This window comes from Capsicum annuum, chromosome 3 (assembly GCF_002878395.1).
Source record: "Capsicum annuum cultivar UCD-10X-F1 chromosome 3, UCD10Xv1.1, whole genome shotgun sequence".
NCBI classification, from domain to species: Eukaryota; Viridiplantae; Streptophyta; class Magnoliopsida; order Solanales; family Solanaceae; genus Capsicum; species Capsicum annuum.
In genome coordinates, this window is record NC_061113.1 from 3,465,356 (window position 1) to 3,477,532 (window position 12,177).

Genomic DNA, 12,177 nt, shown 5'->3' on the forward strand with positions numbered 1-12,177 from the left:
GATCTAAATTGAGAAAGACTAGGAAATGACTATTATGTGGCATTAATATACCCCGACAGGACATTTCATGTCCATAGAACCAAACTTGTTTTTTCTTTTTCTTTTTTAAAAAGAGCTATATCATGTTTTTTTCCCAATTTTCAATCTCTTCCTCGTGTACTCTTCAGATGTGAAAGCCCAATTAATGGAGGTATATAACATGGACTTGCACATACATTTACATATTTCAATAATAGTCTTCTCACTTATTTCGGCATGACTCGAATACTCAATCTATCGATCATTGACGGAACTGATTAACCACTTGAGTAAGCCTTAACTCTTCGATCAAGTTTATTTGTTACATTTTTTTGTCTTTCTTTTATTCCTCTGTTGAAGCTCTCATCTTTTTACTTTCGTGGTGACTCAAAATTCACAAAATAAAAAAGAGCAGTTTGGCGCACTAAAACCTAGGATTCGGGAAAGGACCCTACCACAAAAATGTATTGTACGCAATCTTATATTGTATTTCTATCAGAGTTAAAAATAAAAGGTGCTTATTACTTACCATCCAAGCAACAATCTCTTCTTTAAAGTGATGGGAAAGAGAAAATAGGAAAGAGATTATAACATGGAGAATCGAACCTTACCACCAAGTGAGAGTAAAGGTAACTAGTTAATCAATCGAGCTACTAGGATTCTCTTCTCCTCCATCTCTTGTCTCGCGTTTTTCTTAACAGAGTTACTTAGATTATTATTTAAAGCTAAGTTGAATTATGTTAATTTAATAGTTTAGATTTAAAATTTTAAATATTTAAAAACTATAACAAAAAATACTACTCTATATACTGCAAGTCTTTTATGTAAATCAAAGTTCAATTCAGTTCTGGTTCTCAGTTTCATGTTCCTCTCCAACATAACTCCCACGTCTCCCTTCTTGTCTTGGCAAAACCAAACCACATTATTCCAGAACAAACTTGAACCCCCACCCCCTCACCCCACCACCCCACCCCACCCCACATCTCCATTCTTCCTTATTTATACACACCACCACCCTAACACCCCGCACCCCACCCCTCACTATCAATGGCTTTCCACCTCTACCTTCTCCTCCTCCTCCTCTTCACTTCCCTTTCCTCCACCTCCTCAGATGATTCCACTGTCATGTCCAAACTCCTTGCATCTCTTTCTCCAACCCCTTCTGGTTGGTCAGCTTCTCAACCTTTCTGTTCTTGGAAAAATGTCAACTGTGACAAGTCTTCAGCTACTGTAACTTCCATTAATCTTGATTCTCAGTCTCTTTCTGGTTCTTTACCTTCAGAACTCTCCCAGCTTTCCAATCTTAAGTCCATTTCTCTTCAAAACAACAATCTTTTTGGCACTTTACCTTCTTTTTCCAACATGTCTAACTTAGCTGAACTTTTCTTGGACAATAACCAATTCACTTCTATACCTCAAGATTTCCTTTTGGGAGTTCCTAGTTTGGTTACTTTAAGTATTGGTCAAAATGGGAAACTTTCTCCTTGGCAAATTCCTATGTATTTGAAAGAAAGTGTAAATTTAGGATCTTTATATGCTAGTAATGCTAGTATTGTTGGTGTTATTCCTGATTTCTTTGATGCTTTTCCTAATTTGCAGAATTTAAGGTTGTCTTATAATAATCTTACTGGTGGTTTGCCTGTGTCTTTTGGTGGTTCTGAAATTGTGAATCTTTGGTTGAATAATCAAGTTAAAGGGTTATCAGGTAGTATTGATGTGATTGGAAGTATGACACAATTGTCTCAAGTTTGGTTACATGCTAATTCTTTTACTGGTAGTATTCCTGATTTGTCAAAATGTGAGAATATATTTGATTTGCAGTTAAGGGATAATCAGTTAACTGGTATTGTTCCTGTGTCTGTGATGTCTCTTCCTAAATTGTTGAATGTTACTTTGCAAAACAATAAGTTGCAAGGTGCATTGCCACAGTTTAGAGATGGGGTTGAGGTTAAACTTGGGAGTACTAATAGTTTTTGTAGGGATACTCCGGGACTGTGTGATCCACAGGTTACTGCACTTATTGATGTGGCTGGTGGTTTTGGTTATCCGTTGTCGTTGGCTGAGTCTTGGAAAGGGAATGATGCTTGTAAGAGTTGGAGTTATATAAGTTGTGATGCTTCAGGGAAGAATGTGGCTGTTGTTACTTTAGGTAAGAGGGGCTTTTCGGGTAGTATTTCGCCTGCTTTTGCGAATTTGACTTCTTTGAGGAGCTTGTTTTTGAATGACAATAATCTTACTGGTACGATTCCGGAGAAGTTGACAACTTTGCCTGATTTACAAGTTCTTGATGTGACTAATAACAATTTGTCTGGTCCTATACCGTTGTTTCCACCAAGTGTTAAATTTACTCATACTGGTAACTTATTGCTTGGGAAGAATATAACTACTGGTGGTGGTGATGGTAGTGGATCGGGAGGTTCTGGATCGAATCCCAGTAGGCCTGGTGAAAGTTCATCTGGAGGTTCGAAGAAGCCTTCAGTTGGAATGATTGTTGGTGTTGTTATTGCTGTTGTTGTTTTCGTGTTAGTAGTGTTGTTTGTGTCTTACAAATGTTGCTTGAAGAGACGCCATAAGAGATTTGGAAGCATTGAGACTCCGGAGAAAAGCAATGAAATGATTAAGCCGAGTCTCCCTAGTGTTGTGGGTGGTTCGAATGGATATACCGGAGGCACCAGTGAGTTACAGAGTCAAAGCAGCGGTGATCATAGTGAGATGCCAGCTTTTGATAATGGAAACGTCGCCATTTCCATCCAGGTCCTTCGACAAGTGACGAACAACTTCAGTGAAGAAAATATCTTGGGGAGAGGAGGGTTTGGAGTTGTTTATAAGGGAGAACTACATGATGGGACTAAGATTGCGGTGAAGAGGATGGAATCTGGGGCGATGGGTACCAAAGGAATGAACGAGTTCCAAGCAGAAATTGCGGTCCTTACCAAAGTCAGACATAGGCATTTGGTTGCTCTACTTGGCTCGTGTGTTAACGGCAAAGAGAGGCTTTTGGTCTATGAGTACATGCCTCAAGGAACTTTGAGTCAGCATTTGTTTGAATGGCAAGAATTAGGATACAAACCTCTTAATTGGACGCAGAGAGTAACGATAGCGTTAGATGTGGCAAGAGGAGTTGAATACCTACATAGCTTGGCACAACAAAGTTTCATCCATAGAGATTTAAAGCCGTCTAACATCCTTCTAGGAGATGATATGAGAGCCAAGGTTGCAGATTTTGGTTTGGTTAGGAATGCTCCTGATGGAAAATATTCTGTCGAGACACGTTTAGCCGGAACTTTTGGCTATCTTGCACCTGAATATGCTGGTAAGCCTTTCTAATCCTTGTATCATTACATTTTTTATCTGACAACTGATTTGTATGCCCCTAACTGAAACTTTAGATTTTAGCAAATTCAGAAATTATTCATCATCAGCATTTATAGGCATTGTTATCCTAATTATACTAGAGAGACATAGGGATATAATGTCAATAATTAAGTGATTCCCATTCATAAATGGTTCTGTCATTTTATATTTACTCCTTCCGTCCCAATTTATGTGATATAGTTTGACTTGGCACGAGGTTTAAGTAAGAAAGGAAGAGTTTTGAAACTTGTGGTGTAAAATAAGTCATAGATTAAATTGTTACTAAATATAGGAATGTGTATTCTTTTTGGGACGGACTAAAAAAGAAAGTGTGTCATATAAATTGAGACGGGGTAATAGTTCTTAGTGTTAACAGAGACATGCTTTTCCATCTGAACGCTTTCAATTGCGGAAGTGTAATGGTTTGTTGCTGGCATGATTTATTTATTTTCATCATCCTTGAGCTTTGATTTTTCACATGTATATTTGGATTAGGATATCTGCACTATTTTTACAAGATAAATTTACATCTCGCGTGGATCAACTTCTGAAATATCCTATTACATCTCCTCTTTGTTACAGCTACAGGACGAGTCACAACCAAAGTAGACGTTTATGCCTTTGGCGTTGTTTTAATGGAGATCATTACTGGTAGAAAAGCTTTAGATGAAACAATGCCGGATGAGAAGTCACATTTGGTGACATGGTTCCGCAGAGTCCTTATCAGCAAAGAAAACCTCCGAAAGGCTATTGACTCGACACTGGATCCTGATGACGAAACATATGAGAGCATCTCTAAGGTTGCTGAGTTGGCTGGTCATTGCACTGCTCGAGAACCCTTTCAGCGGCCTGATATGGGACATGCTGTTAATGTCCTCGGTCCCCTTGTACAACAGTGGAAGCCTACAACCCACAATGATGATGACGGCTATGGCATTGACCTCGACATGAGCCTTCCTCAAGCCCTTCAAAGGTGGCAAGCTGACGAAGGAACTTCAAGATTGTTCGACGACTTGTCAATCAGTCACTCACAGTCGAGCATACCCTCAAAACCTTCCGGATTTGCAGATACTTTCAGTTCAACAGATTGCAGATGATATGACATGACATGACATGACATGGCGTCGCGCAATTTTAATCCTTTGTAGATCAACATAGAGTATGCCAAATTCATTTGATTAATTGGTTTCTTCTTGACAATGTCATTTACTTTTTATGTGGTTACATATTTAAGTTAATATAGTCTTGATGTAAGGTTGTGAATGTGATTTTTTCTTTTGCCTTTTTGGAAACAACAGAAAATTGTAACAAATTCTTTCATATTGTATTGTTAATGTAAAAAAAATTTTGAGCTTCCCTTCTACACATGAAAGTTGAAATTTCTTCCTACAAGCTTTTATTTTCTTGACACTCTTAACCAATGTAGCCACTTTCGTGTCAGATCCTTCAAACTTGCACTACTTTTAGGGGATTCGACATGCATCGGTCGACATTTATGAAGAGTCCGAGCAATATAGCCACAAAATGTATTTGCCGTATTCGTGTCAGATCCTTTAAAAATGTACTACTTTTAAGAGACTCGACGTGCACCGATCGATATTTTTAAAGAGTCCAAACAACATAGCCCACAAAATGTGAATACATATGTACTCTAATTACTAGACTGTTAGAGAAAAATAAATGATTTTTTTAGAGCCACAAAGATTTCTGTTATGTTGAAACAAAACTTTGCTGGATCTATGCTGTTATTGAAAGAAAATATATATAATTGAAGATGTTTTATAAGTTTGAAAGTCATATTTCACTTTCACATGGGGATGAGAAAGGATATATGTAAGTAAGCTATTTTTTTTTTATGTCAAGTTGTGGTGCACATGTAGTGGGGACCTTATGTCAATCATCATATCATAGTAGGTTGGTTTTGTTGGAAATTGATAAGCTTTAAACCAACTATGAGTACCAAAAAAATTATATTTCTTGATATGATAATGACATTGTATAATAGAATAGGTTCATCAAACTGAATATCATTTTCTTTGTCAATTATATTTTGGCTAATTATGTAATAGCATCTCTGTAGAGATTTACAAGAAGTTTCTTCACCTCTAATATTTCATCTTTCTTGTCCCCACTCCCTTGTTTGAACTTTGATCTATATCCATAATTATTTTTATATTATTTTTTTATTTCTCATCTGGTGTTTAAAATTTATATTAGGCCTACAACAGGAATAATAATATATTGAGTGTATTACCACAAAGTGAAATCTGAGAAGGGTAAAGTATATGCAGTTTATATCACTATCTCTGATAAAGTAGAGAGGTTATTTTCAATGCACCCCTGACTCAAAATAGATAACGGTATAACAAGTGTTGTTAAAGACGCACGCCATGTCGCCAATGGCAAATGGCGAGGCGAGGCCTGGTTGCCTCTTCACATCGTGACGTTGCGAAAATTAAAAGGCGACGCCTTTGCGAGAAAGGCGACATGACGAGGCAAGGCGGCAAGGCGATAATGGCATCGCCTTTTAATTTATTTATTTTAAAAAATAGAATTTTAGGTATATAAACTAATTTTAGGGCTTATTTACCCATTTTGGCTCTACCAACTTACTTATTGGTGACTGTGGCTGCTACCATTCATCTCACAAGTTTGATTCCGACGATCGGGGACATATTCCGACGACGTATTCCGGCGACTCCGGTAAGCAGTCAACTATAGTTTTCTATTTTTTTTCTTCTTTCTTCTTAATCCAACGATTGGACTTGTATCTTGGTGCTGTTTTTTTTTTTCCTTCCTCTTTTTTTCTTCTTCTTCTATTTTCCTAATATATTAGTTTTATTGAAATTTTCATCATTTATATATTATTTTAATTTTTTTATATATATTGTCGCCGTACATTCAAAAGGCGATTGCCTTGCTGCGTGGCGAGGCGGGACCTTGTCGCCTTTCGCCCTCCAAAATACTGGGTATAACAAATAAAAATTATAAAAGCAAACAATAAAAAAAAAATATCACACCGCTAGATAATAAAGGAAACAAGACATTCACAAAGTAATACTATAAAGTAGCTATTCGAAATCATAGACATTACCAAAATATTACGAACAAGAGCCTATAAGAAACTACAGGCACAAATATAAATCGAGCACTCTTCATTACTATTACAAACGTACTCCTATCTACTATCCCTCTATCCTAATCCGCATTCTTTACACCTTCAATCAAGGTTCATGTCCTCCGTAAATTATAACTGTCCAATATCATGCCTAATCACCTCCCTTCAATATTTCTTCGGTCTACCTTTACTACACCTAAAACTATCCATATTACGTTCGATTAAATTAATTTAGATTTCTGTTGAAAAGTTTTTTATTTAGGGATGAAAATGCTTTTTAATAAAGACGAATTTATACTCAACAACAACAACAAACCCAGTATATTCCCACATAGTGAGTCTGGGGAGGGTAAAATGTAAGCAATCCATACCACTACCTCCGAAGACGTAGAGGATTTTATACTCAAGATACGAATTCAAAAATTCATATTAAAAATAAAAGAATAATTATCACTCTACCACAATCTTTATCGATTATTTTCACATTATATAGCTGTTATAAATTTGCAAACTAATCTTTGAAAATAGTAGTGGTGCCAGCTGGGGTCCCTCGTGTTAGTGGTGGAGCCCCATTGAATTCAGGGTTCATTCGAACCCTCTTGGTCGGAAAATTATACTATTTTTATATGGTCAAAAATATTTTTATGAATATATAGTAGATATTGAACCCCCTTCAACTAGTTCGTATATTTACTTCTAAACCACCTCAATAAAAATTTTGACTCCACCACTACCTCATATGTATTGAAATAAGACAATTACGAAACCCAATCCATCAAGCAAAATATAGCATGTCAAATTGCTTTCTAAAGCTACCAGGAAGGTAGATATATATATATATATATATATATCGTGGACGATTATGATGGGATGAATTATAATATCCCGACAGTCCTAATCAAAAATCTTAAATTTGAGTCTTGTAAATATTTTTTTGATGGTAAAAGGCGTATTCCTTTTTAATGAATCTTAATCGACGTGAATTCACATTATATCAAGAATATCAAAGTAGGTACCGCACATTAAATGAAAAACTAAATATTTTTTCGAGGGATATTTTGTAGCTTTTAGTTCTTGTTGTATCGCTGTTTTTTTCATCACGTTGCATGCGTGCAGTGTTTGAATACGGTCCTTTGTCTCAAGCCGGGGGTCTTTCGGAAATAGCCTCTCTACTTCTTCGAAGGTAGTAGTATAGACTGCGTACATTCTACCATCCCCAAACCCCACAATGTGGGAATATTCTGGGTTTGTTGTTGTATATTTTGTAGCTTTTAAGAAAAGAGAACTAATACACATTATAGAATGTGTTTGGATTTTGGAATGATAAAAGTTATTTTTCATGTAAAATGTTTTCCCAAAAGTTTTAAGAGTGTTTGGTTTATAAATGAAAATTACTTTTAAAATAGAACCTATATTAAAATTTAATAATAATATCAGCAACTTGGGAAGTGTTGATTAAAGAAAAAGTTACGAACATATAGTCCAGATAAATAAAATTACCTAATGTAATTCAACAAGAAAAATGAAATTAAAAATCAAAATAGTTCTATGTAAAATGAAACCCGTCCAAACTAACCAGGAAGTCAATTAAAAAGTTACTATTTTCTCAATTTTTGGTCACCAAATACCCACACACGCGCACAAAAAAAAAAAACAATTGAAAACAATTTTTCTTGAAAATATTTTTAAAATGACTTCCTCCTTACCAAGTGTCACCCATAATTTTTTTCTAGTTTTTTTTTGCATGAAATGTCTTATTATTGTGCTTCAATTAATCATGACATGACACATGGGGATTATAAATGCAGAATATGTACAAAGGTCTACATAGATGATTAATCTTGAATTTATTGGCAACCACTAATCATTATTATTAATGTAGTAACATGTCATATCTTTGTCTCTGCCAAAGATAAACAATCATAATTGTAATGATTTATAATAGCACGACAAATGCCATGATTCAAGGGTTAGGGAAAGTCAATCATGAATTTATGTCGTATAAGATTTATTTTTTTTAAAAAAAAAGTTATCTAGGATTCAATTTTTACTTAAATTTTAAAATCAAAATTTTTAATTAAGAGTGAAAATCTTATTTGTTCCATAACAATCTTGGATGGTCGTGAATGTATGGTTACTACTTAATATATATTATTAATATATAATAATGAGTGCATGAACTTGATTAAAACGTATTTAAGCAGTGCCATTATATATTGTTGTTTTCAATTTTTATTTTCATGATTGGTGATTAAACTATATGATTAAGAATTTTTTGGACAGCAAAAACGACACCTACGTATGTTGATGATGAAACTATACAAGAAAAATAGTATATTTTGGGCATATATTATAAAAATGAATTAAGTCCGTCATGTTAGTTTTGTTTCTTATAGGGGTGTACAGACCAAATCGTCAAGTCAAACCGAACCGACGAATCAAACCAAATCGAGAAAAAAAATTGACTTATGGTTTGGTTTGATTGGTTTGGCGTTAGGAAAAAAAAACCCCGACCATTCTTGGTTTGGTTTGGTGTTAACAAAAAAAAAGTCAAACCGAACCCGAATCAAACCGACATTATATATATATATATAATTCGAACTTTTTTATACATAAAATATTAATTATAATCTACTTTTTAAATACTTTTTTAACTTAGTTTTAGTAATTTTTAATAATTTAAAAATAGATGTAGATATATATTTATTTAGATTTGAGCCTTTAAATTGTAATATTTGTCCACTGTATGGCTAAAGTCTTATAATTAAATTAATTATTCTCTTTTATCAATGCAACGTAACCAAACATTAGTAAATATTTTATTCCATGATTGTTTCAATCAATAGAAGATAACCAAACACTAGAAAAATAATAATTTCATTGGAAAAATAAAGGTTATCCATTTTTTATATTAGAGGATAGAGCTTGTTGTAGTCGGTCCTAAGAAGAGAACCTGGTTGCTTACTTATTATATCCCTGCATTATTGGCTCATTCTTTGAGCCCGGCTTCTCCCCTCCCCTCTTCCCATTGCATTCCTATCGTTCCAAAACAGGTCTATAGAGTATAACCAACTGGTAAGACATCAATTTTTGGTATCGGCATGTAAAAATTTGCATTGTTTTACTCCAGATTATGAACGTCCATCGAATATGTCAAGAACGAGCTGACTAGATTTTATTACATTTCAAGAGAGAAGGTAAGATACAAAATTGCAATGATAGAGTATATTTCGATTTTCTAGAAGAAATTAAAAAAAGATAGGTTAACAACGAAAAAAGAGTGTATAAATTGTCTATGCATTATGAAATATTTGCAACTAAATATATAAAAAAGCCTCCCTAACTTTGCAAAATGTTTTATTACTCAAATGATGCAGGAATTAAATTAAATCTATTGCTAATAAAATATTGAAGTAATGACTAATCTTGTATGTTAATCACTCAGTTTTCCCTTGTCAGTGATCTTATAATTAACTTCTGATAAAATTATCAAAAGTTTGACTTGCTAGGCCCAACTTTAGATGTTTATATCAAAAGTTTACTTGCTTTCAAATATTATGAAGTTACGTTTTGACAAGCCAAATTTCAGACGCATATGTCTGAAGTTTTAAAAAAGTCAGACTCGCGCGTCTGAAATTATTTTAAGCAGCTTCACTTGTACTAAATATTTAATAACTTCGATTATATTTTAAATGATGTCCTCAAAATAGGCTATACTTGAACACCATGAGGTGGGGGAGGCCAAAGCCCATAATTCTTTTTTGGAGTTGTTGGGCCAAAGCCCAATAGACTCCTTAAGTTTTAGTCCAAGTGTTATAGTTGGAAATTTTAGGGAAAAAGGTCCATGACTTAAATAAGTAGGAAAAATAGCATAAATATACACCTTAACTATCATATTTATACAAATTTTTACTCCTATAAAGTAATTATATAAATCTCAACTAATTATGTATCTTTATAAAGAAAAATATGTATCTTCATTGGATGTATAATGTATCTCGGCAGACCCAAAATCAGGAAAAATATATATCGGGGGCTAATGATGTATATTTACAAAAGAAAAAAATATATCTTTGTTAGATGCATCGATAGCTAAATATGTATCTCAACGGACCCAAAATAGAGATTTTCAGTAATTATATAAAATGTTGGAACTTTCTATAATTCAGCTCTACACCATCGAGATTTGTATTGTTTGTACTAATTAGTATTTGTAGCATATCAACGAGTAACTTTCTTTTTGTGTGTGGAAACCCCTAAAAGAAACACACAGTCTCTGGTCTTCGAGCGAGCACTCTGTAGTGAATACTTTGTGATACTTGCTTATTGTACAACAGCTCGCAAACCACACTCATGATTGAGCAGTAAATAGAGGGTTGAATTCAATCCTAAACCTCCCGCATAAAAAGATCCACCTCCCAATCACTCAATCATGGTTGAATTCAATCCTAAACCTCCCGCATAAAAAGATCCACCTCCCAATCACTCAATCATGCCCGCTGTTACTTCTAATATAAACTTGTCTTCCAATATATATTAATCTTTTAGAACCAAAAGTATTAGTGGGAAACTTTTAAATAAAGAAATTCAAGATATAAAGAAATTAAACATACGAGGAAGTCAAGAAAATCAACATTTATCATTTATATAAATATAAAAATAATAATTTTGACTTATATGTTACAAGTTTTCGAGGATTTCGACCATATATATATGATGTAACTTTCTAGAGATTTTAACCTTATTACTTTCACATACTTTCAACTAGAATGAATTGACTTTAAGATCATGGGATTAAAATAGTTTCTCAAACAACCATAAAAAAATTCTAAATACTTTTAAATATCTTATGCAACATTTTTTTTAATCTGTTAAATGGAGTATAGTAAACGTTATAAAGTTAAAATTGTGTTTGATTATATAACTTTTTTTTATCTTTGCAAATAAGAGAAAAGAGTACTTTTTCAACACAGAGTTGAAGATAGAATAGGAAAATAGGTTTAAACATTGTTTCAAATTTGAAATCCAACTTAAAATTTTTAAATTTTTATAATCAAATGTCATCAATTCATCCAATATGCATTCACCATGTGGACCTATTTTTTCTATTAATAATTTTAACCAAAATAATGCAAATACTTACAAAGTTGCATTATCCCTTATCCTCTATTGGCAGTTGATACATATAAAAGGCCAAATAAAAAAATGGCACACATATCTATTACGATATACTTTGTTACGTATTGGATACTTATAATATTTGTCTGACCAAGCTTATAAAAAATTAAAGTATATGGAGTATATTTTATGTAAAAGTATTTATCTTTAAAAATTGAGGTATTTTTTTTTATTTTTTTTATAAGTCTAATTCAATTGAGTTGATTTCTTCTCCTTGACTTCGAATGTAAGATGATAGAAATTCATTTGTTCCTCTTATAATTGTTATTAACCTTAATATATTTTCAGTCCATAAGTTAATTAAGAAGAAAAAAAGGTTTATGATGAGTTTTTATTTTTCTCTATTAGAAGGAATTGTAAATTGTGATGCAAACTGACCAGAAAGTAAAACTATTTGTCTATATATATCCACAACGATTAAAGAAAACCATTTCACCTTCTATTAACTAAGTACTCCATTCATTTTAAAATAATTTGATCATCTTTTTAAAAAATATTTATTTCAATTT

The 12,177-nt window shown here is 33.3% G+C and overlaps 1 protein-coding gene across 1 annotated transcript; it reads left to right on the plus strand.

Annotated features, from left to right (window-relative positions):
- The first annotated feature begins 773 nt into the window (after positions 1-773).
- Positions 774-4,737, plus strand: LOC107864344 (receptor-like kinase TMK4). The gene is made up of 2 exons (XM_016710694.2): positions 774-3,331; positions 3,955-4,737. Exons 1-2 carry the CDS (start codon positions 1,066-1,068, stop codon positions 4,467-4,469), a joined length of 2,781 nt encoding a protein of 926 aa, XP_016566180.1. The 5' UTR covers positions 774-1,065; the 3' UTR covers positions 4,470-4,737.
- Positions 4,738-12,177: the final 7,440 nt, after the last annotated feature.

Excerpts from the sequence above, each read along its gene's own strand:
- LOC107864344 (XM_016710694.2), top strand. The coding sequence starts at position 1,066 with ATGGCTTTCCACCTCTACCTTCTCCTCCTCCTCCTCTTCACTTCCCTT. Across the intron at positions 3,332-3,954 it reads TCTTGCACCTGAATATGCTG|CTACAGGACGAGTCACAACC; the intron begins GTAAGCCTTTCT and ends TCTTTGTTACAG.